This window comes from Acomys minous (assembly GCF_964271855.1).
Source record: "Acomys minous genome assembly, chromosome: 9".
NCBI classification, from domain to species: Eukaryota; Metazoa; Chordata; class Mammalia; order Rodentia; family Muridae; genus Acomys; species Acomys minous.
In genome coordinates, this window is record NC_140490.1 from 107,875,225 (window position 1) to 107,901,903 (window position 26,679).

Here is a 26,679-nt window from a genome sequence, read left to right on the forward strand (position 1 = left end):
AATTGCTATAGTGAATAAACACCCTCTTTATCTGAGCTCTCTGGTGTTTCAATATCTCAGAAAAAACATTTAGCATCCTTTAAACTTCTTCTACTAGTGTTTAACTTAATCTTTGCTTCATATCATTTTGGCTTCTAAAAATGTATATACTAATAACACATTTCAAGTGTATATGATAGTTTTTATGTTACTGAATAGTTGTTTTATTTTGTAAATTCCTAAATGCTAAGGTTATATACCTTATCTTGTTATGTGTCCACATGGGCCGAGGAAGACTCAGTTCCTCTGATCACTCTGACTTCAGCCATCTTGCACTCTCTCATAGATTTACTCATAACACTCAGAGATATTCTAAATAATGTTTCAATTTCATTCAATTTCAATTTACAGTCAATATATATCATCATTATTATCAGTGGTCTTTTTCTACTCTTAGTGCTTTCAACTATTCTAAACAATAAAATGTCTAGTTAGCTAAAGTCTCAGATTTTTTTCTCTTGTATTTTAAAATGAGGTTTTAGCAACAAATCGAGTATTTCATTTGGGGTGTGTGTGTGTTATTTTTACCTATCTATATCTTTATTTTTCTTTTATGGATTTTTCTCTTACTAACTCTGTTCTTCATCCTGAATGTACTCACATTCTTTTCAACAATTTCTGTAATTGTTTTGCTAAAATCTTAGCTCATTTGAAGTTTCCTATATCAAAGAGAAAAAACCAAGGTAAACTCTGGAAGGACAGACAGATGCAGATTGACTCTTTCCAGTTCTGGGCTTGTGTCAGCTGCTAAAACTGTGTTGTGACAAGTCAAAGGGCAGCACAGCACAATAGTGTTGAGTAAAACTGGTATTGCTTAGAGGTTATGACTGGATTTATTCTTTAAATTATAAGATGTTTTGGTTTTTAATCTTTTATTCAGAGAGGTATGCAAAGTAGGCAAAGCTCATTTAAATCTCTTAGAAAGAATTTTTGATTAATGTCCATAAATAAAATAAATTTGATGTGTTTATATATAATTAACCATCAAACATCACTCTTGACTCCCGATGTTATGATTTGCTATGTCTACGTCTTTAATTAAAACCCACATTTTCTCCAGTAGGGCATAACTCTTCTTGAATTTTATTAGGTATTTTATTTATTTTAGTATTAATAAAACATTTCAGTAATAACATAATTTAGAAATGACAGAACATGTATTTTGAATCTGAAATTAATTTCTCAATGTTTTGTATGTTCTTTAGTGAAGGAAGATACACGAAGAGTTTTAAAGATGCTAAAGCACTTGTATGTTTTGAAGAGAACCTTATAGAAGTTCAGATATCCGTATCACTCTTTTGTTTTGCTTTTGAAAATAATTTAATTATTAAATTGATAACTTAATAAATAGTTGTGTGTATTGCTAATAATTAAATCCAGGATCTTGGCTTGAACATACTAGTTGCCAGTATCACTGATCAACAACCTCAGACTCAAGAGATGTGCTTTAAAAATTAATATTATATTTATTTGCTTATTTTTTTAACAAAAATATTAAGTCCCTTGAGATAGAATTTCTTTCATATGTAAGTCATAACAGTTTCACTAGAGATAGAATTTCTTTCATATGTAAGTCATGACAGTTTCACTATATAATAAATTTTAATGTCAGTACTTTGAATATTTATTTTTTTTATTCATCGTACAGCCTGATGACAGCCCTCCTCTCCTCCCAGTCCCACACTCACACTCCTTCCCCCACGACCCCATCCTCTTATCCTCAGAGAAGAGGAGGTCCCCACCATGGGTACCAACCCACCCTGGTACCTCAAGTCTCAGCAGGACTAAGTGCATCCCCTTCCACTGAGACCGGACAAGACACCCCAGCTATGGGGAAAAGATCCAAAGGCAGGCAACAGAGTCAGAGACAGCCCCTAATCTAACTGTTAAGAAACCCACATGAGTAACACAAGCTGCACCTCTGTTACATCTGTGTAGAAGGGCCTAGGTCCAGCCCATGCGTGCGTGGTTGGTGGTTCAGTCTCTGTGAGCCCCTATGGGCCCAGGCTAGTTTATTCTGTTGGTCTTCTTGTCACACCGCTCTTGTGAATAATCACCTGTTTAGTTTTTAATAACATGAATGAGTATAAAATATACAGGTTTAATTCCAAACTTAGGTTACACGATTCCAACCACCTGTTCACCAATTACCCATAGTATTTCTTAATAGACTTGCAATTATTACACAGTGTAAAAACAGAGGGATGGAGATAGGGCTAATTGAAGACCTGGGTTCATCGCACAGCACTCACATTGGGTACCTATCAGTATCACCTGTAAATCCATGTCTGCTGATAGACCATGCTCTTCCCACCTCCCAAGGCATGGCAGTCACACACACTAACCCACATGCAGGAGCACACATATGAGCATAACTAATAAAATTTAAAAATGATTAATTAAAAAAATTAAATAATACAAAACTCATTTGCTTGTATTTGAAAACCATGGTAGCCTTCATTGCTGTTTCTATTTGGGAACGTGTGTGAGACAGTGGGGAGACAATTGTGCCGTAACAAATTTATGAGAGAGAATACATGAAGAAATCGAATGATGAAATATAATTTACACTAATAAAACATATTTGAAGTGTTAATAGTTACTCCTTAGAGTAAATTGGAATTTGGTGTATAAAGTAGCACAAATGTACATTAACTGGTTACTATTTCTCTTTAGTTACTACATGAAATGTCTTCATATAGTCCTAAACTAGTTTAAAATAAGTTTCACTATTTAAGAATGAGCTAATATCATGTCAGACAGTATGTTCTAGATTTAAGTTGCGTTACTGAATGTTTTGGTGTCATAAGTATTTAATTTGTAATTACAATTAAAATGATGTAATATTATATATATTGTGCATAACATACTAATACAATTCAGCTATCAGCAATATGACATGTGCTAACACTACACCTGTGGTATCCTGACAACAAGACATGTAACTAACCTCTGCACGAGATCCTCATTAACTCACAAAGGCTCTGTGCTCTTCCTACTCACTCTGGGAAGCTGCTTTGTTTCCATAGCAACAAATTAACGCAGATACACCTTGGTGTGGTCCTTCTTGTCATTTTTAAGCATTCGCAAAGTTTTTTGTCCTTGTGGCATGATTATTACCTGATAAGTTGAGAAATTTTAATTCTTTTCATTCGAAACTTTTAATGATACTTGAGGATAAGACCATTGAGTCCTTGAGCAATGTACATTGTGTACAGAAGTCATCTCTTACACGGGGCATTGTTGCTGAGGAAACTTGATCCTCTTGTAATGCATGAATTTTCCTAATAACACAACCTGTGGCTTAATCTTCTTTCTGATTTCTACAAACGAGCCTTATATAATCCTGATCCAAATGTGACACTCCTAAGTCATAGCACAGAGCAGTTTTCAACGATGAGATGCCAGGTTTACATCAGTTTTTGTGTAGCAACATGAGAAAGCAAAAAAAAATAAAGTGGCTACCTGTCTATCAGAGACATTCCAAGTGTTTGTTTTCTCATAATCCCAATTATTACATGCCATTTCCAGACTTGCTTTAACCACCCTGTAAACGTCCTTCATTGCCAGCTGTCACTAACCCTTCATACCTCAGGCTCACAACTTTTTATTTGAACAAATCATTGTCTTCCATTTCTAACCATCGATTGCATTATTGTCACTAGATACCAAAGTAGTTCTCTCTACATAAAGTTTTGTCTATTAAAGTACTGAATTTGCTGTCACTTTTATTTTAAGCATTCTGTACTGTGTTCTGTTTGGTGTCCGTGTCTTTAGTTCTGATTTTTTCAATTTTGTCCCTCTCCTTTTCCTTGACTTGTTAGTCTGATGCAACCTCTTCTACCTCATCTGATGATTATCAATACGTTATGGAAGCTAACCTACAAGAAATGATCTCCATACGTAGGAAGGTAGTCCTACTGGACTTTACTTTCTATCGCTAAATAGAATCCATCTACGTTTTTTTTTTCTCTTTTCATTTCTGAGAATTATGTTCCTTTTATTTATTGATAATCGACCATCCGTGCAGTTCAGTGCTTCAGGAGCTTAAGATTGGACAATGGCAGGTTTGTGTTCAAACCATGCACAGTCTGCATGTCCCAGCTGGCTGATTTCATTGCTCATAAGTAACTCCAGTGTTCTGCTGATGCTTGGATGTTAACAGGCCTCTGTTAGCTGACACATTTCAAGCAATGCTGTTCAGCTGCCTGGTCAAAGAAAGTTTCTTTTTGGACACTGCGTTTGCGGTTGGTAGTAGCTTGCTTTACATTTCGTTTCAGTTTCTTTCGATGGGAAGAGTGAGCTCATCTTACATATCAGGTCCACTCTTGATGTTTCTTGACAGGCTGAAGAGAGGCATGGAAATATTGAAGAACGCATGAGGCACCTAGAGGGTCAATTGGAAGAGAAGAATCAAGAACTTCAAAGAGTATGTATGAAGCTTTCTCGTTTACTGTTTGCATTCACAGACTGCATTGTCAGAGGAAAACATTCCCAGCTAGAAGCTGTGTTTAAAATCATATGACCACATCCTAAGCATGTGAAAGAAAATGGTTCCTATGAATTTAATAAAATGGGGAGACAGAAGGACCCAGAGGTTCTAGGAACCTTACAAGAAGACCATCAAGGATGGCAGATCTGGACCCAGGGAGACCTACACAAACTGCTGTACCAACCAAGGACAATGCATGCAGTAAACTTAGAACCCCTATTCATATCTAACCAATGGACAGAGCATTTTCCACAGTTGTGTGGAGAGTGGGGACTGACTGACATGAACTCTGGTGTCCCCTACTTGGCTACTTCCCTTTGGTTGGGAGGCCTGGTGGCATTCAAAGGGAGAGGAAGCAGGCTCTCGATGAGACTTGATAGGCTGTGATCATATGGTAGGGGAGGAGGTCCCCATCTGTCACAGGACTCGGGGAGGGGAATCGGGTGAAAGAGGGAGGGAGGAATGGGAAGATACAAGTGAGGGGATAACAATTGGGATGTAATCTGAATAATAAAATTTAAATAAAAAATAAACTGCATATAGAAAACCTAGGACCCCAGCTCAGATGTAGCCCATAGGCATTTCAGTTTCCATGTGAGTCCCCTAGTTAGGGGAGCAGAAGCTGACTCTGCCATGGACTCTGTTGCCTGCACTTCCATCACTTTCTCCTAGTGGGACAGTCTTCAAATGCCACAGAGGAAAAGGATGCAGGCAGTTCTTGATGAGACTTGGTAGGCTGGGGTCAGATGGTAGTAAGGAGGGCTCCCCCTTTTTCTGGACTAGGGGAGAGGACAAAGGAACGTGGGAGAGCGTTGGACCAGAAGGAGATAAGGGGTTGCTATGATCAGGATACAAAGTGAATAAAATTTTAAAAATAAATTTAAATTAAAAGTTGAAAAAAAAAACATACATAAAATTCTGCTCGGCATAAAACCAAGAAAACTAGCAATTTAAGTTTGAACAAGCAGTGAGCGTTGTTTTTCTCATGCCCGATATATTTTCTCTTTTTCTTGATTATAAGGCTAGACAAAGAGAAAAGATGAATGAGGAGCATAATAAAAGATTATCTGATACCGTGGACAGGCTTCTGACAGAATCCAATGAGCGCCTCCAGCTGCACCTGAAGGAGAGGATGGCCGCTCTGGAAGAGAAGGTACGGTGGCCGTGGCCAACCAGGGGAGGATGCACATGGACGCTCTCAGCCTGCTGATCTAGGCTGTGCTGTTTCCCAGCCTGCTCTACCCATCACTTGTGTTAGGCCTCAACCTACTTTCCTTAGCCTAAAAACACTCGATACAGTCTTAGAAAGTGAGTCAATAATTTCGATAAATTGCAATAACATCCTGTGTTGAATGAATACCTACATGGCACATGACAAATACTATCTATTAAAGTGTTTATAAAGCAGATGTATTAAAATGTGCTGTGATACATAACAAAAAGTTTTATTTATCTTCTTGTTATTTGTCAAATATGCTAGGAAGACAAAAATGAATGTTGAGTGTGGGTTTCCATGAAACTATTGTGTGTTAAATCTTCCTAAAATCTACCAACACTGAAAGCCAGTGTCTTAACAAAATATTAGCAAATTTCGATTTATTGACATAATAGGAGGTCAAGCATACTGCTAATAGTTAGCCAATAGTTGGAAATAGCTCAATTGTTTCTCATTTAAAATAAAATTTTGTGAAGAATCAGAGTAATAGCTCAAAGAGTAATATTTATGCTGTTTATCTATCCAAGTGTAGCAAACTAGCAGTTCTCATTTGAATAATGTATTTCTCAAAATGTTGAGTGTCACTTTTGAAGATTTCAATGGAACTTGGTTTCCATAGAAACCAGGAAATAGATTTACCAAGAAAGAAATCACAAGAGATTCTTGAGTGTTTGAGTGTTCATATACATATTTAAATATTTCTCACTTATTGCTTTTTTTTTTGTTCCCATAGAATGTTTTGATTCAGGAATCAGAAACCTTCAGAAAAAATCTTGAAGAATCTTTACATGATAAGGTATTATGGAAATCCATTTATCTTATTCATATTGATGAATATATTATATAATAAGTGTGATAAAATAATATTGTGTTGGACTTTAAAACAATTTTAACTTCTTATACTTATAGAAAAGCATGCATTTATGTAGAAAACGAAAAGTTTTTAGCTTTAAACACACTCTGAAATCTCAACTCATTTTAATTTAAAACCACTATTAATCAATATCTCTACTAATACATACGGCATTATTTTGGATCTCATACAAATAAAATAAAAATATATTCACTACATTTTGTGGTATCTGGGGAGCTATTTCTGAAAAAACGTGTATTAAGTGTGGATTGTACGACATTGTGTCATTAAATATTTTCTGGCATTATCCTACTTCTGAGGTAGTTGAGAATATAATAGAAGCCCTCTTTAAAATCAGTATTCAGAATGGCGGAAACCAGGGGCCGATCCAGGGAGCCACAACTGGTAGAGATGGCGTACACTGATGGTATAAAGAAGGCTTCAAGGACTCAGGGTGTGAGTAAAGAACCAACTAATGACAGATGGAGCTGCAGATCTCGTAAGGACAGAACACACGGCATGACCACTGGTGCCCGTTGGTTTGGTGGGTTATTCCTAAGGGCGACACTTTAACAGTGGGCAGTTCTTTGGTGAAGACCAAGCACTCATGTTGTAGCACACATGGCTTAAGAGGCTGACAAAGCACAGATTATAAAATGTTAATATGTGGTTTCCTACTTCTTTAGCCTTTTGGGTTTTTTGTTTTTTTGGTGTTTTTTTGGTTGTTTTTTTTTCCCAATTTCCAGCTTAATGTGCATCCTCTCTATTTGCGTATACATAAATAGGAAGAGAGGATGAAAAATGTGAAGGAGAATGAAGGAAAAAAATTAAATAGAAAGGACATAAAAAAGAAGGAAGAAAAGAAAGCTCTGACAGCAGTACAATAATACAGAAGGTACTGAAAATAAGACAGGAAAAGTAAACAATTTTTTAGAATGCTATACATTTTTTGATGATTCGAAAACCACCACCACTTGTTTCAGGAGTTGGGGTTTGCATACTCTTCTGACATGTAGAAAAAGCCCTGTTGCAGGGGTAGATAATGGATGGCACTGAACCATTACTGAGTAGTAAGTCAGTACCAGCACAGAGGGGCCAGGGATGAGAGACTAGATGAATCATCAGAATTTTGCTGGAAGTGTTTAGTGAACTAGTTCTGGCCAGATTGTGAATTTTGGACTTGGTCTTGTTATGCAGTGTTAAGTTATTTAAAATTCTGTGTTCTTCTGGCAAGATCCTCAAAGCCTACTCCCCATCACCTACACAAACCTATGGCTTCAGCAACCTGCCCAAGCAACCAACATTTCAAATTATCTCGGGCATTATGTTCTTGCGAATGTCAATTTCCAGAAAAGATATTCCTAGACCAAACATAATTTTGGAGGTTATCATTTCCATACTGCCAAGCACACTCACTATTCTTGGCATAGCTAAACATGTTCAAATGCCCACTCAAATAGCTAGGATCACTTTGATACCAAGGCTTTTCTTATTCTCCTTATGACTTTTATCTTTGAAATCTAAAGTACTCTGAATCTAAAGTTCTGTTCAGAAAGCTTTTGTTCAGTCCCTGGCTGGCTTATCTGATCTTATTGATTTCCACACCACCTTGAATTAAGTATTTCCTAATTTAGGCCACCTACTCATGTAATTTTACGGAAGATGTCTTTATGTTTCAGGGCCAACCCATGTTTCAAGTTTGAATACATGAAAGTTTTGATTTAACAGGTCGATTCTCCAGTGTTACCTACCTACCCCATACTCACACTTCACTGCCACCTAACCTGGCCAACATTCTGAGCAATTTTCTGAGTAAATCACCTCCCCCCCCATGAGTAAACAGTACTAATGCATCCTAAAGAAAGGCATCATATTTATTGTACATCAGGTGTGCAGAATGGAAACGCGATGAACAATTTTCTGAAAGTAGTAAATTAAAGTTCTTAAACAAAAATTATTTAAAGCAAATTATTTATTTGACTTATCCTTATGCTTCAAAGTAATGTGATAGCAGAAGAGCTAGCTATTGCTAAATATTGTGTTTATATAATTTTCCTATTGAACCTAATAGATACATACTTTTAGTTCTATAATCAAAATGTAATGAAAATCTATCCATTTCGTCCCAGTGAATATCCCTGCCCATTTTATGACTCAGGTGATACTATTTTGGAGAACTCCAAATATTTTTATTTCTTCCTTGCCTCCGAGTTTTCTGTAAGCATTTATTCAGAGCTATGCAATCACCATGCTTTACTGCTTCTCTGCCCAGTTTTGCTCCATTTTCTTCTTTTCCTAGTAAAAAGCCAAAGAGTTTTAAAATTCCTCTGTGCCTTTCAGAACTACCCTTTTTAATTCAGTGGTAATTTTATTAAATCCACATCCTAAGTATGGTTTTCTTTGATGTCTCAAAGTCAGCAACCTTTGGGTTTTGTCCTGTCTCACCAAATATATTTCCATCTATAGTGTTTTTTTCTTAACATATTTTATTCAGGACCTCATTCAAATATCATGCTACAATACCATTTTTTCATAATTATTATATTTTCTTCATAACAATATAATTTACTCATGTATTTCATTAATGTGTTGTCTTTTCTACTAATGTAGATAAAGTAAAACCAGTGTATTCATTGTACATATAGGTACACAGAAGAGAAACTCAATGAATATTTTTCTGAAATTAATGAAATTAAGTAATTAAACAAGAAATTATTTAAAGCAATTTATTTGGCTAATCATATGTTTCAAAGTGATATGCCACAGAAAAACATATTCCTAGGATACTGAACAATATAAATAATTTATAAAATTGCCAAAGTAATTTAAATAGAATTGAGGTCCTGAAAATAGAAAGAACATGTAAGAGAAGTGTCACAAATACTACATTGTCATTGTGTTAACTACTTTTCTATTGCTGCCCAAGTTGCCCAAGGCAACTTAGGAAAGACAGGTTTTCAGGTGTTACAGTTCCGCAGGGGGAGTCTATGATCATCAGAGCAGGCTGCACGGAAGCTAGCGCAGGCACGGCATTGGAGCAGTAGCTAAGAGTTTAAATCTGGTCCACAAACAAGAGGAGAAAAGACAACTAACTGTAATCGTGCGGCCTTTTGATATCAGAGAGCCCACACGCGATGGCATACTTCTTCCAAGAAAACCACAGCTCCTATCCTTCCCAAACAGTTCAACAAACTGGAGACCAAGCATTCAAATGTCTGAGCCTATGGGGGCCATTCTCATTAAAATCAGTTAACCAGGTATAGTGCGGTAAGAAAATAAAGATCGATGAAATAAAATGTAAGAGTTGGCTTCTCCGTAATTGACCATATAATAGGGCACAAGGCTAATGAGAGAGAAGCTGTAGAAACTAAAGACTCAAAACCAATTATTAAAACACTATAAAGTAATCTCAGGATCATCTAGCTAATAGCTGTGAGACATCTCCAATCTTCGTAAGCTTACACACTGAGGTATTTTATAGTAGTCTGAAAATACTATAGATAAACAAAACCAAGCCTATAAATAGGTTATTGGCAAACTTCCTTTCATGCTGAGTCTTCCGATCATAAATACACTTTATCTATGTATTTATTCACATCTCAAATAATTTTATATGTGAATTTCTACTTTCAGTCATATGTGCCCTTCTATCCAGATTTTAAAAAAAAGTAGGAAATTCTTCACTTTATTAGTCAGGATTCTCTAGAGGAACAGAACTGATAAATTGACTACATATACATATATTTGTAATATATATGTTTACACGGAGGACTTATTAGAATGTCTTACAGTCTGTGGGCCGTCTAGTCCAACAATGACTGCCTATCAATGGAAGGTCCAAAAATTAGATAGTTGTCCAGTTCACAAGGCTCAAAGTCTCATCTGTCTTCAGTGCACACTGGAATCCTGAAAGGGTAGGCTCTAATGATAGTGACGGAGACGCACGGAAAACCTGCAAAGAGCAGGCTTCCTCTTACACATCCTTTCTATAGGCTGACATGAGGAGAGGTGGCCCAGAGTAAGGATGTATCTTTCCACCTCAAAAATTAAGGTTAAGTATCCTTTTACCTCAAAATTTATGGATTAAAAATGGGTCTTCTCACTTCAAATGAATTAATTAAAAACAAAAACAAAAACAAAAACAAAACTTCTTCACAGGTGAAACCAGCCCCTGGGCTTTAGTTAACTTACGTTGTAGTGAAGCTGACAAAGGAAAGAGTTGCCATCATACTCACTTATCAAGATGTTTTAATTTAAAACTAGATGTGATTTGTATTTTGCATTTTGAAGTGGCATATCTATAAGTATTCACGATAATTCCTAATAATCTCACAAATTAGCATATATTTAGAATTTATTACCAGAGCATGGAGGTGTTTTTGGTGATTTCTGTTGTTGGCAAATTCATGAAAGGTACGCAAAAACATATTTTCTGATATTATCTAGTGTTCTTCAGTAAATTGTAATCATTTACTTTTACATATCTGTTTATTTATAATTAATGTTCATACACTGGGTGTGACCATCATCGGAGTAACCACTTCTTGATTTTTAGGAAAGATTAGCAGAAGAAATTGAGAAGTTGAGATCTGAACTTGACCAAATGAAAATGAGAACTGGCTCCTTAATTGAACCCACTATATCGAGGTAACATTAAGTTAAATGTTTATTTGTGGTTAAGCAAATAACAATGTAAATTTTCTTATATTTTAATGCTTTCTTAAGCAAAATAAAAGTCTTGTCTATTTCAGTAGACATTGTAACAATGTAGGTAGTTATTAAATGAAAAATGAGAGTGAATATAAAAATTGCATTGTATTCTCAAAGTAGACATTACCTTTTTCTTTGTTGTTTTTATTAAATTATCGTATATTTTATATTGAATATATTTTCTCATATAATATATCCTGATTATGATATGGTCCCCCACCCTTTATGCCTCTCAGTTCCTCTTCACTTCCCCTTTCATCTCAATCCATACCCTTTCTGTCTCTAATTAGAAAATAAAATGGCTTTTAGAGATAAACTTATATAATATGATACAAGAGAAAGTAACATATCGGAAGAGAACAAAACAAAGTGAAAGAATCACAGAAAAAGACACAAGAAAAATTATATAGATGCATAGAACCACCACTTGCTCACATACTCAGGAATCCCCAAAAATCACTAAATTGGAAGCCATAATTTATACCCTTAGGACCAGTGCATGCTACATCAGTCTTTCTGAGTTCATGTACATATTAATCCTGTTGATTTTAGAGGGTGTTGTTTTTGGTGCGCTCAGTCATCTCTGTGTGGTACACTCTTCCCACTTCCTCTTCCATTGGGTTTCCTGAGCCACTAGGAGAGGGACATGGTGGATATATCCCATTTAAGACTGAGTATTCTTAGTTTTCTCATTCTCTGAATATTATCTGTATTTATTTCTACCTACCGTAGGTGATAGCTTCTCTGATGATGGCTGAGCAATGAGCTGGTCTATTACTATAGTAGAATTCATTAGAGTTATTTTATTGCTATTTCTTTCTTGGAGCAGCAGTGTTAGGTTTTACCCTCGTTCAATGTGCTAGCCAGTCTCTGGTTTTTAAGCAGCCAAGCATCATCAGACATGAGTTCCATCTTAGAAAGTGTGTTTTAAGTCAAGTCAGATATTGGTTGATTACTCTCACAAGCTTTGTTCTACCACTGCCCTATCATATCCTGTAGACAGTTTACCATAGTAGACCTAGGGTTTTTAGCTGGGTTGATGGCTACAGTGTTTTCCTTTGGTAGTCTGCAGACTATGTTCCTGTACCAAAGATGCTAGCACCTGCTGGTGAAGGTTCTGTGTAGGTACCGGTTCAACTTCTCCATGTTTAATGAGTTTTGTAGGTATTGTCCTCAGCAATAGCGACTTGCTGTAAGTTTATGGAAAGTAACCTATCTATCGTCTTGGCAACAGCCTGGGTTGTTCATGGGTTCTCATAGGAACACTTCGGCTAACAACTCAATGAGCTGTAACCCAAACAAGTACTGAAAACTTCATTTGGTGGCAATAGATGTCCAGGTGGGGATGTGTCTCCCCACTATTTGGCAATTTCATTTATATTGCCTTAATATATATGCATATGTATATATACATATAATATATATATACATACATATATGTGTATATGTACACATATATGTATATGAAGATACTACTGTATTAAGTTTCCATAATATCACCCATGTGGCTCTTCACTGTAGCTGTCTCTCCCTATTCACCCCCATCATCTCCCTCTTCCCTTGCCCTCCTCACTTGATTTGGTACCTGCTTCTTATCCATCCATAACCATCTATTCTATATCCCTGTCCTCTGGAGATGTATCTAGCCCCCCCAATCCCTTACTATATACCTATCTTCTGTGGTTCTATGAATTGTAGCTTCATTAACATTGCCTTAAAAGCTAATACCCATAATTAAATGAATACATATCATATTTGATTTCCTGGGTCTGGGTTACCGGACTCGGGATGATTGGTTTTTGTTTGTTTGTTTGTTTTGTTTTGTTTTGTTTTCTAGTTTCAACCCTTTACCTGAGAAGTTCATGATTACATTTTTGTATTGTCTTGATCTTTTTTCTTTTACATTATCATTTATTCACATAATATCAAGATTGTCATCCCCTCCCCCTTATATTCCCATTCCCACCCTTCCTCCCCTTTCTGCCCTATTACCCTCACTTACCCCTCCTACAGGTGTGGTCCTCCTCCCCCACCACCTGACCACTGCCTATCAAGTCTCATCCTGCCTACCCTTCCTCTGTGTTCCCACAGGGCCTCCCCACTAAAGGGCAGTGATCTAATCACAGGCACCAGAGTTCCTGTCAGTGGCAGTCCCCTGCTCTCCTCTCCCCTTCTCCATGTGGAGAAGGAGCTGACTGCATAGTAATGTGGCACTGTGTGAATATATTACACTTTCTTTAGCCATTCATCTGTTAAAGGGCTTCAGCATTGTTTACAATTTCTGACTATTATGAATAGAGTAGCAACGAACATGTTTGAGAAATTGTCTCCGTGGAAGGTTGAAGCATCCTTTGGGCATTTTCCCAAGAATGCAATTGCTGGATCTTGGAGTAGATCAATTTCCAGCTTTTTGAGGAGCCATGGCCTGCTTTCCATAGAGGTTGGACAAGTCTGTATTTCCACCAGTAATGTGTTAATATTTCTCTTACTCCATACCTTTGCCAGCATGAGCTGTTACTTTTTTTTAATTGACCTTAGCCATGCTGAAGAGTATAAGATGAAATCTCAAAGGAATTTTGATTTGCATTTCCCTGATAGCTAAGAAATGTTGAACATATCTTTTAAGAATTTCTTAGCCATTTGAGTTGCTTTTTTGATAACTCTCTGTTTACATACACACACCACTTTCATTGCACCATTTGTTTTCTTGATATCTAGATGGTTTTTTTTTAGTTCCTTTTACATTTTGAATATTGTACCTCCTATCAAAATTGTAGTTGGTAAAAACATCTTTTCCCATTATATAGCTTGCTCTTTGTCTGAATGGCAGTGTTCTGTTATTTAAAAACTTCTCAGTTTCATGGGATCCCATTTATTAATTGTTGATTTCAGTGCCTGTGTTCTGTTCAGAACGTATTTCTTGTGCCAATGAGTTGAAAGCTATTTCCCACTTTCTCCTCTTTCAGATTTAGTGAATCTGGTTTTGTGCTGAGGTCTTTGATCCATTTGGAGTTGGGTTTTGTCCCTGAGTGATAAATATGGATCTATTTGGATTCTTTTACAGGAGTCCATCCAGTTTGAAAAATACCTTTTGGTTTTAGGTGTCTTTTTTTTCCCCCAATGTGCATTTTGGCCTCTTTATCAAAAATCAGGTGTCCCTAGGTGCGTGGATTCTTGTCTGGGCCTTCAATTTCATTCCAGGATTGGTTATTGTATTGAGCATCCAGCATGTTGGTGACCTGAGTTCTGCTGGCTAGTCTAGGCACAGCTTGCCTCCAGACAAGAATGGAAGGACCTTGGGATCAAAGGTTCAAAGGGCCCATTTCTTGCTCAGGGGTGGGGGGTTAGAGAGCTTTAAGGTGAGGCCCCTTGGCTGGGCACTAGGACAGGTTCCCAGTCTCAGTGGGGATCAGCACTGAGTTAGCAGCAGTGGTTGAGCAGACCACAGCAGCTGCAAAGGCGATTCTACCATTGTTGCCTGACCATCAGGCATCCTATGGTGGTTCGCCCAGAATAAATGGAGTCTCAGATGGTGATGGTGAAGGGAATAGTGAGCAAGAGAGCTATCCAGAGAGCTAGTGAGCAGGAAAGAGCCCAGAAGAGCATGGTAGCCAGCCTGTATTTATAAACCTTGGGTAGTGGGGAGGGGTTCTGATGTTAAATGTGTCTGATTCACTAGGGCTAAAGATGCCAGTATACTTAATCTGCACACAGTGATGCACTAACATGGGGGTCCATCACAAGAAGGATAAAACAGTAGTGAATCATCCTATGTGTGAGAGGATAATTTCTAGGTACAATTAAAGGTCATTTCCTAGAGGCTAGGATCTCCTCAGCATAGGGTGGGGTACTTCCAGGAATTCCCAGTGCTTACTGAAGAAGTTCCTTATCAGGAAAGGGTCACACCTGTAATCTTCCTTTAGGGCTATGTGACACTCCTTACAAAATCAGGGGTTACCAGATCAGGTGGAATGAGAACTCACTAAGAAAAGGGAGTCTGGGCCGGGAAGGAGGCAGAGGCAGGCAGATCTCTGCAAGTTCAAGGCCAGCCTGGTCTACAAAGCAAGTTAGGACAGTCAACGCTACACCGAGAGACCCTGTCTCAAAACAACAACAAAAAAAAAAAAAAAAAAAGAAAGAAAGAAAGAAAGAAAGGAATTCTGCCTTCATAGATTAAGAGGAAAATGGCTATCCTGAAAAGTCAGATTTCAATCTTATCCGTTAGAGTCCCACAAAAGTATTCAACACAGAATATGATAGACATTTAAAACAACTGAACAAACATCTTCCTTTTTTAATCAGTTAGAAGTTATGATGAAAACTAGAACTACATATGAAAAAAAGCATTCAGTGGAGTTTAGCCATGTTCATCTGTTCTATTCATTATAGAAAGAAGACATGAAATAAATAAGTAGGTAGATAAATATGTAGGATGATAGATACATTTGACAATAATATATGTGTAATTTGATTTTTTTCTTATGTTTGTTATGAGGCAATGAAATTGATTCAGCTACATATTTTCTGGAAAGCACTGAGTGATAACATTTGAAACTTTGACAACTATTGGTTTTCAGAACTCTACTTTTTTTTTTTTAACTAATAATATTATCTCCAGAAGAACAAAAACATATGCCTACTTTGCTAATAACTATGTCCCCAACATCATACAATCTCCATGGCCCATAGCGTGCTCCTGATAAAAATGCCTGATTACCTAAAAGTTTGTGTTTCAAACACCAGATAAAATCTAAAATAAAAGTTAATATAGGGTGGGCTGGAGAGATATCTCAGTGGCCTAGGAGCATTTGTTGCTCCAGCAGAGATGGAGAATCATCTGGAAATAATGTGGTTGCTAAAATCCATGTGTTACTCAAGTTTAAGGGCATCAGATTTCCTCTTTTGACTTTCACTGGTATCGGGCATATACACTAGGCACATAAATACATGTAGATTATTTCTACATTCAGTAAATATACATTCAATAAAAATAAATATTAAAATGTTCCTAAAGAGTCATCTGATCTTTCGAGAAGAACTATAAATTAACACAATATTAAATAATTGAGTGTTTAAGAATTTAATATAGTTTGTAAAATGCAGTTCTGTGGCCACAGAGATACTCCAAAAATAATGTATATGACTAAATTAGTCATATGTGCCCACAAAGAAGGAGGAGGGAAAGGAGGAGGAGGAGAAGGAGGAGGAAGAGGAGGAGGAGGAGGAGGAGGAGGAGGAAGAAGAAGAAAAAGAAGAAGAAGAAGAAGAAGAAGAAGAAGAAGAAGAAGAAGAAGAAGAAGAAGAAGAAGAAAGAATAGCTGCTAAGATATTATAAGAATCAATGCATAGGGAAATCAAAGTCTAATCAACACATCAATTTTATTCTATTATGTCCAAATGTCATGTCCATATTTTTCATATTATGTCTCAGATATATTGTTGTAAAAATATATAAAGTTCCATGGATATAGTAAGGCCTCCTGACAGCCTAAAACCATAGCATTGACCTACAAAAAATTGTTAGGCCCATAACAAGTCCATATATGTGAGAATGAATATTCCTAAACTTCAGATGGACATATTTGCCATTTGGTATGGGAAATCATTTTTCACTATGAGATGATTCTCACCATATATTTTTCATATAAATATGTGTAATTAATATCTCCATGTTATCACACTGATTTTTCAAATGAATTAGGTTAGAAAAGAGTTTTTATTATATAGTTATATCCCAGGTAAGCATTTATAAAAGTTAGTAATACAGTTAAATTTATGACTCTACAAATCATTTCTTAAGGGAATGAAAGACATTTCTCAAACATACTTAGACTTGTAAAACTCTCTCTTAGGTCATGTACAAAATGATTTGAAAATTTAAATAGAGTAGAAATATAGCCTTTGTTATCTTTTGTTAGAGAACAAGCAAAAAAATCAGACAAAATGTAGAGAGGCAAGCAGTAATTTTTTTTTTTTACCAAGCAGTAACTTTTATATGAAGTTTGTGCAGTGCCTCTTCTTCTAGATTGGTGTTGACTCACATGTTTTCTACCGAGATCTATTAACCATGTTTTATTTGCCAGACAGGGATGCACTAGGGCTCCAGTAATGATTACAACAGATGTTGTTGAAAGTAAACAGGGGAAATGCTACCTTGTAGACTCTTGCAAAGATGAAGTACAAAAGAAGTAGAATTGCATGTGGCAATTGGACATTTAAACTGAAATTTGAAGAACGCTAGTTATATAAAAGTGTTAAGAGACTGTTCCAGCAGGAACAACAGCGTGTTCAAAGGCTCAGAGGTGAAATAAAGTGTAAGCTATTGAAGGAATTGAATGCCAGTCAGTCAAGCTGGATGGAGAAGGACAGGAAGGAGTAAATAGCTAAAGTGAATCTGAAAAATAAGAAATTCTAAATTAAAGAGAGCTCAGGGGGACACCAGGGTGTCGTAAGTACAATGCTGATGTGTGAGTTTTGTTTTGTTCCATATTTTTTACAATGATATAGAATTCAGAGAAAACAAAACAAGAAAGCCATTTTCAGAATGGCAAGTTGTAATATTAGACACTTCACCATGATGCCCAAAGAAACATTGACCTGAGTAGCCATTGGTGATACAGACCTAGATTATATTGATGTAGGTAGTTTGGGGATTTTATTTCTATCCTTTCATTCATTGGCTCATGAGAACTGATAAATTCTTCACTGTGTAGAAGGTGTATTGTTTGGGCTCAATAATGGTGACTAAAATTACTCTTTATGCTCATAAAATGTAATAGTCTACCCATTGCTGCTACCCAACAGACTAAGAGTGATGCCATTTCTGAGTATGGCTTGGTTACTTTCCTTTTCTATATGACTCATTCACTACCAGTCAAGTTGATTTTCAGTTTATTTTCATTGCTGTAACAATATATGTCATCTGTTTGAAAAATGATTCCTCATTTCATTTGGTCTAATTAAGCATCTGCTAAAACAAGATCTTCCTTAACTTATGTCATCATCTCCTACTGTTGCTAACAGCTGGAGCTCATCTCAACTTTATAAATCTTGACAAATAGAAAATTAATGCTTATCTATAATCTCAAAGTGAGTTAACAGAGAGGGTACCATCAATCAGCCAAAACCCCAAGTTGAGCAGAAAACACGTACTAATGATATATCTGTGATTTCATTTTATAGGACAGCATGAAATCACTTTTGTTGTCATTATTGTGATTACTGAATAAATTGAATTTGCTGTAAATCTATATATGGACAATGTGCTCGACTCTAAGTTGTAATTGCAGTATAGTTTATTACCGTGTTTATTGGAAGCTGGTGTAGTGACAATTTTCAATCGTAATTTTCTAACTATTTCATCTCTAAGCAAATTGCATCATCAAGTATGATTACCAAGATTTGTCCTCATCTTGTAACTGTGATTTTCCCAAACCTAAAATCCTAGTTATTTACTAGAATAAGATTATTCAATGTTAAGCAAGAATGTTACTGTTTCCTTATATTGGGCAATAGAACACTGCAGGTTAGAAAAATGTTAATGATTTCCTCTATATTTTATAAAACTTAAAAAGTCCTAAACTCCAAAGTGGATACATTTTTCAGGATCATTTACATTTCTGTATCATTCGGTATCATTTCTCAGTGTAACATTTAAAAATAAAGCAATAAATGGTAAGTATTAAGATATATACAAGTAAGCAAAAAAACATACAGAATATCTATAATTTAAACAATGGATTTTGACTATGAATGTTAGCATGCAACACTTAGTACAACATTGGTGGGGGAGGAGGGTCCCACCTGTCAGAGGGAGATCTAGGGGAGAGGAATAGGATGGAACAGGGAGGGAAGCTGGCCACAGCAAGTAAGAACAGCCAGGGATAACAATTGGAATATAATGTGCATAAATTATAATAAATACAAATTAATAAAAAAAGAAAATAATAAGAAACAGCCATGTTATAAGCATGGTCTAAAATAAGAAAACATTTCAAGAATGAAACTCTATTGTATCTTCTGACACAGATGCCCAAGACATAAGAAGAACATACCTGTTCTCTCCTGAAGTTTATTTACTTAAGAGATTCTGCATTATTGGTAATTTAAAAGTATAGAGTGGTAAATTCAATTTGTGAGACTTGATTTTTTTTCTGTTTTCCAGAACACATCTAGATACTTCTGCTGAGTTGCGGTATTCCGTTGGGTCCCTCGTTGACAGCCAATCTGATTACAGGACCACTAAAGTAATACGAAGACCAAGGAGAGGCCGCATGGGCGTGCGAAGAGATGAGCCAAAGGTAAATGCTTTCTTTCAGCGTTGGTCATTTTAGCTAACTATATGGTGCTATCTTAGAGATAACTTCTATTGGAAGAGAATCCTGAATGCCAGTATTAATTTTTGTTAGTTTTGAGGATAGAAAACGACACATTTAAAATTAAATAATGTAAAGCATCTAATATGTACCAGACTCAACCACATATTTATTTATTTGCCAATATTAATTGTGAGAATTTTAAAAAATATATTTTATTAATTTATTCATATTACATCTAAATTGTTATCCCATCCCTTGTATCCTTCAATTCCCCTCTCCCTCCCATTTTCCCCTTACTCCCCTCCCCTATGACTGTGACTGAGGGGGACCTCCTCCCCCTGTATATGGCATAGGGTATCAAGTTTCTTCTTGGTAGCCTGCTATCCTTCCTCTGAGTGCCACCAGGCCTCCCTATCCAGGAGACATGGTCAAATATGAGGCGCCAGAATTATGTGAAAGTCATACCCCACTCTCCACTCAACTGTGGAGAATGTCCTGTCCATTGTTTAGATGTGGGTAGGTGTTTGAAGTTTAGTGCATGTATTGCCCTTGGCTGGTGCCATAGTTTGAGCAGGACACCTGGGCCCAGATCCACCCATCATAAGAAATCTTTACACTGATTTTAAGATTTAGGAACCAAAAGATTAAGTGTTCCACATAACAGAGATAGCATGCTGATTGATTCAGAATTAGAGCTGGAAGCAGGAAGTGACAGAAAGTGTGTTTTAACCATGGCATTATATTGTCAGGCAAGTGGATATTTGGTCTCCTGGCATATATATATATATATTATAAATAATATATTTTTATCTAAAATTAAGAAAATGTTTTGTTTTATTATTTTAAAAACTAAAAAGTGCATGCAGACTTTAAAATTTACCTAAGAAGTCCTTTTCAAGATAAACTGCTTGCCCTTTTTTAGGTTTAAAAATCTAGATTTTTAAAAGTCGTATATGCATACTATCTTTAAATCATGTCCACCATTGCCCTCTGTGATGCAACTACTCTTGTGTTGCCCCCTACTCCCTCTGAAATTCATCATCTCTTTATTAATTATTATTGCTACATATATATTTATATACTAAAAACAGCCTACTTAGTCTATTATTGCATTATTATAAGAGACTCAGACCATCTTGTGTGAGATAGGCCATTCTCTTTACAGAACATAGATGAAGCATGATCCAATGATGATAAGGACAGTATAAAAGAATAAAATTTAATTTTATGGAGATTTTTAGATATGAGTACGCTTTTGGTTGATAAGTGCCATCATAGGCCCCATGTAAATTAATCTATCACAGTACTATTCAATATTTATGGAAAACATGGAGAATAAACACAAGATAGTTTCAGTTTTTGTCTTCTTACATGAAGAAAAATTAATTTGCTTTCTTTGTTACCAAAATAATTAGTAACACAAATACTACCTCAGGTCTGTAGACATTAATTCAATATTCCTCATAATGTAATTTTATCTTTCACATAACTCATTTTGCATTCAAAATCGTAGTGAAATTATTTCATTAAAAGAAAAAAATTCTAGGGCCAGTCTATTGGGATTGTGGTTGACAAAATAATTCATCTATTGATTGCTCAAAACACTCAAACAGAGTTTTTTAGGGTAACATAAAAAGCATAAGCCGTTAGAATTGTGTTAAAAGTCTAGTGGAGAGTGTACAAGTGAACATGACAATAGAAATAAAATTATGTTGTTTTCCAATGCTGGAAATATTATTTTGTTCAAATCTTCTAAGTAAATTTTGAGAGGACAATTATTATGCAGTATGCTACCTGATAATATTCATGTGCTCATCTTTTCTTAAGAAAAGTGTAGATGTGACAAATTACTATAAGAGATGAAAATGCTTGAATTACATTTAGAAATCTGAAAAAAAAAAAGTGCTGCCAAATGTAAAAGCTTAAAAAATAACTGACACCTTGAAAGCTGGTTGAATATAAATTATATGTAAATTTGTCATCGCTGTTCCTGCTGAAATATTGATTTAAGTAAAAGGTTAATACCTGCCATCTCATAGGATTCAGAAAATATTTTTATTAAACCAATAGATTCAAATATTACAATGCTGTCTGCACTTGACTGGGCAGCTACTGAAGGCACGCCTGCATGTTTTGATGTTCCTGTGGTTATCAGTTTTCAGATTAGTTCTTTTAGTATGAGTATCTGATTTATTCACGATTCAGGTGAAGTCTCTTGGGGATCACGAATGGAACAGAACTCAGCAGATTGGAGTACTAGGCAGCCACCCATTCGAAAGTGACACCGAAATGTCTGATATCGATGATGACGACAGAGAGACTATTTTTAGCTCAATGGATCTTCTCTCCCCAAGTGGTCATTCTGATGCCCAAACTCTAGCTATGATGCTTCAAGAACAACTGGATGCAATCAACAAAGAAATAAGGTATCAAGATTGATGGTGTCAGGAACTTAGAAAACCCTAATACTTAAAATATTCAATAATACTCAAGCTGTCAGACTTGGCATTTCCTGGTGCTTTGTTGGGTCAGATGAATAGTAGTATATCAGTCTCCCTCATGCCTACTCTGTGTGTGTGTGTGTGTATGTGTGTGTGTGTGTGTGTGTGTGCGCGCGCGCGCGTGCGTGCAGATGACAGCTTGGGATTGGATAACTTGTTGGAAAAATAGTCCTTGGAAAAGTCTGAGTCACTTACTCTCAGCAACTGTTATGTGTAGCTCTTTATGTATTATTGCTATCTTGGGATATTTCTTCTGTCTACTTTGATACGTCAGTTGGTATTGTCAACTGTCAAGTCTTATTTAAGAAACCACATGCTTGAGGTTTCATTGATGCAACTTCATTGTCATTTATGAAAGAAGCTGTCTAACAGAAGACGTCCTCTGGCTCTCAGGACTTCCCACCACTCCTCCTCTATGCTTCCTGAGCCTGACTTAGGTGAAGGGTTTGTGTTGTACATGTGTCAGTTAGGACTGTGCAACCTATAGTTAGTTATTATTTGCAACCCATTTTTATATAGATTTCTTTTTGAAAATTAATTAGGAGCTAAAGAAATGTCTCAGTGTCTAAGAATGTCCTCACAATACATATGAGAGTGGATCTGATAGCTGCTTCTGGCCTCCACGGGTACCAAAAACAGACATGGTACACAGACAGATGCACACTCACAAAATAAAAATAAATCTCAAAAAGTAATTAATATTCTTCTATGTGTAAGTTACACTTCCCCAAATTTATATTTTACTTCATGGACAACTGAATTAGTCAATATGTTATTTTTAAATTTCACTCCAATATATTTAAAGATAAGACCTAGGTTTTATGTGGGTTCCTTTTGAAATAAATTACTATAACTTATCTGTAAGTTACATCTTCCACACACACATATATACATATATATATATATATTGTAGTTCTTAGCCACTCAGAGAGATCAATGATAATTCCTTCCAATATTAGAAAGTATGTAGATAACCTTTTAATTTGTGTAAATTCCTTAAAAATAAAAAAAAACTTAACACATATATAGGAGAAAATTTAATGCACTAGCTTGAATACTCTATTCATCATTTTGTGTTCTGGATTTGTGAGTGAGTGAGTGTGTGTGTGTGTGTGCACGCGTGTGTGTGTGTGTGTGTGTGTGTGTAGAGAGAGAGACAGACAGACAGACAGAGAGAGACAGAGAGAGAATCTTAATGTGGGCTCTCCTGCAATTTCTTTTGCCACCCAAGCTGGCTTTGACCTCATTATTATGGTGTACCCCTGTCTTCCAAGAAGTAGAATAATAGACATATACTACTGTGCATGATTTCATTTTTTAAACTTACAGCCAATGAAATACATAGAAGATGTATATTGATCATTACTTTTTTTCATAGTAGAGGTGACAATGTTTCATAATTACACATTATATATAGAGGAGGTTATTCAAGTGGAAAATTCCACTGTGCAACCAAACATGTAGAACTTGAAATTTCAAGTATTCACCATAATAACTTTAAAAGAAAATGCATTTTTCTCAATCAATCATAACCAGTAATTCCAACCTCAAAAACACTGGTAATGCTTAATTCGATAAAAAAAAAATTCACAGTATGTATCTGAGTAATTTATTTGACAAAATATAATTGCCACTAAGCAAGCTCATAATAGAAATAATTAATTCTATTTTCTAGGTTAATTCAAGAAGAAAAGGAATCTACAGAATTGCGCGCTGAAGAAATTGAGAATCGAGTGGCTAGCGTGAGCTTGGAAGGCCTGAATTTGGCCAGGGTCCATCCAGGCCCTTCCATCACTGCCTCTGTTACAGCTTCATCTCTGGCCAGTTCATCTCCCCCTAGTGGACACTCAACGCCAAAGCTCACACCGAGGAGCCCTGCCCGAGAAATGGACCGCATGGGAGTCATGACCCTGGTATGAATGTATCCAGAGAAAACTTGACTTGATATGGTTATTCCTTCTTTAGCTAACACTATGGGATATTTCCTCTCATCTGTTTTTCTGTCTGTTACTATTTACTTGCATGTATAGTTAATGTGTAAATTTGTTTACCACAACAGTCATTGAGATAGTTACGATGATTAACTACTCACATTATGGCTTGAGTGAGCAGTAGCCGTTAACTATGATGAAACTTTCTCAAAGTCCCTAGGAAGGCAGGGATATAAATACACATCTTTTGGCAGGTAAGAAATACATCAATGCCTTTAAAAATATAGCTAATAACAAAAATTTTGGACTGTAATACACCAAGATAAAAATGTATGATTTTGTAATATACAATTTCTATGAAAGCTGCCAATAGCATCACTTCTTCGGTATTTCTTTTCATATTTTACAGAAATATTTTCAAATTTTCTTTTTTATTTTTCATTTATTGTTACATGTGGATCTTTAAAGACATTGGATATTAAAGGACTGAAAGCAAATGAAAAGGTCACAATGCTAAAAGTAAGACAGGAAAGCCTCTGATTGGAATAACTACTGCATGCTACAAGTGTAGTCATTTATTGTCCATCACAGCATGTGGTAAGAGAGCACTTGCTCAGGGAAGGGAAGACATAAATAAAGCTTTGAAAGCAAGGGTTAATTGCCTGTCCTAAAAATGTCTATTAAGTGGAAGTTGAGTTTTCTCAAACTTGCTTGATTCCAAAATGATATAACCTTTTGTCTTGAAATTTGTTGACTAAATTGAAATTATTGCAAAAAAAAGGTAAAATACTGTTTCTGTAGTAAAGATAAAATTAGAAAAGATAAAATGTAGAAAAGATAAAAGATAAAAAATCCCAATTAAAATAAAAGTTTCCTGGGGGAAACTGGGTGAACTACAAATAAATATTATACATTGTATAATATTTAAATGAATAATTAAATGAAGGAAAAAATAGTAATACCATAAGTTCACCTGGATTTTATGTAGTACTTACTTTCAGAAAACATTGAATTGACTATAAAAGTATATACTGTTTTTATTTCTATGGTTGTATGCCCCTCACCACAGTAGAGACGTTCAATTCAGTGTTTAAATGTTAACAAGTAATTTTTCTTAAATGATGTGCAATAGAGTTAATAAAATTTTTCACTTACAATTAATTTATATAAATACATAAGTATTAATTTATAAGTCTATCTAATTTGCATATGTATAGGGATACATACATTATTTCACTAGAGGGGGGAAATCATATGAACTTTTATTTTATGCTTAAAGGATTTTTAGTTCACCATTATGAAACTTATTTTATATAGAAAGTTTAGATATTATTTTGTTTTATCTGGAAATTGGGAGCTGAAAGAAAACTATCTATATGGATTTGGAACATTGTTTACATGCACATTCTACATTATGGAAATGTCTAAGCAGTAGAGTCTACATAAAATAAAAAGAACTAAAAAATTGCCCATTTCAGCCATTTCATCTTTCTTGGTGAGCATTAGGATACTTGATATCTAAAATATTTTAGAAGTAGACCAGAAAATGATGAATCAGAATAATAATTAACTAATCACAACACACCTCAATACAATGTAGCTCAAAGGCTTAATCAGTGCACTGAGCTATACTCATCAGAAGTACTGACACGTTATGCTCTGCTTATAAGAAAATCTAGGGAACATTTTATTAGATGCTAACAAAATTGTAACATCACTCAGTGGGGATCATTAATTGTTTTTCTTTTATGTTGCTTTTATTAATGCCTGTTGCAGCCAAGTGATCTAAGGAAACATCGGAGAAAGGTATTGTAAATAAATTTTACATGTTTATTAGTTAGGTATCATTTTCTTTTATAAAGCATTTAAAATACTATTGTCCAAAATACTTTATAGCATAGAATAAACATTAATGTATATATATATATTAATATATAAATATGTGTGAACTTCCCATGTATATTTCCAGAATCATATATATATATATATATATACACACACACTTATATATAGTGTGTTGTTGTTGTTGTTTTAAAAATACTATTCTAAGAATAAATACTTCAAAATCATATTGTTTCTCTTTTCTAAGAAAAAGTTCATTTTTGAAAATTAACTTACAAAGCCACCCACGGCAGAGTGAGATATTTTAAGATCATTATTAGAACAGTACTGGTTGCTTCTTTGTTTTTCCACTACTGGTTGCTTTTAACGTTGCATTTTTCATTAGTCAATGATGACAGACCGACGTATCTTGGTACACCTGTCAAAGAAAACTTAACAGTTCTTAAACAGTTTCAAAAGAAGAGGGAACTCTGTGCCCTAACAAAGCACCAGGGGTCGCCAAGAGACAGTAGTAAGAAGAAAACATAGCCGGGAGTCATTTTAAGGTTTCCTTCAGAAAATGAAGAAGAGGCAGGTTAAGGAAGTTTTAGGATTGTTAGAATGAGTTCAGGTGGGCAGGGCTGTCTAACGCCTGCTCCTGGGCGTTGGGCAGGTTATCACTAATAGATCAGGAGGGTCAGTTGAATCAGGACTGAGCACTTCCTCTTTCACAGTGTCCTGGCAAGGCAGCCCTGCCAGGGGGAAATGACTGAAAAGCAGGCAACAAAGACCTTGTCA

General features: G+C 35.6%; 1 protein-coding gene across 27 annotated transcripts in view; it reads left to right on the top strand.

The window, feature by feature from the left end:
* PPFIA2 (PTPRF interacting protein alpha 2) overlaps positions 1 to 26,679 on the top strand; it is a 438,359-nt gene that overhangs the window by 355,144 nt on the left and 56,536 nt on the right. For 14 of the 27 annotated variants that reach the window (XM_084794254.1, XM_084794258.1, XM_084794270.1 and 11 more), the window contains 8 exons: positions 4,385 to 4,468; positions 5,553 to 5,684; positions 6,481 to 6,543; positions 11,156 to 11,247; positions 19,475 to 19,610; positions 21,834 to 22,054; positions 23,805 to 24,042; positions 25,837 to 25,866. In XM_084794254.1, coding sequence (XP_084650380.1) covers positions 4,385 to 4,468; positions 5,553 to 5,684; positions 6,481 to 6,543; positions 11,156 to 11,247; positions 19,475 to 19,610; positions 21,834 to 22,054; positions 23,805 to 24,042; positions 25,837 to 25,866 — 996 coding nt within the window. Of the gene's footprint in view, positions 1 to 3,863; positions 3,951 to 4,384; positions 4,469 to 5,552; positions 5,685 to 6,480; positions 6,544 to 11,155; positions 11,248 to 19,474; positions 19,611 to 21,833; positions 22,055 to 23,804; positions 24,043 to 25,836; positions 25,867 to 26,679 lie in introns of all 27 variants that reach the window. The other 13 variants (XM_084794262.1, XM_084794271.1, XM_084794252.1 and 10 more) reach the window with 1 other exon arrangement.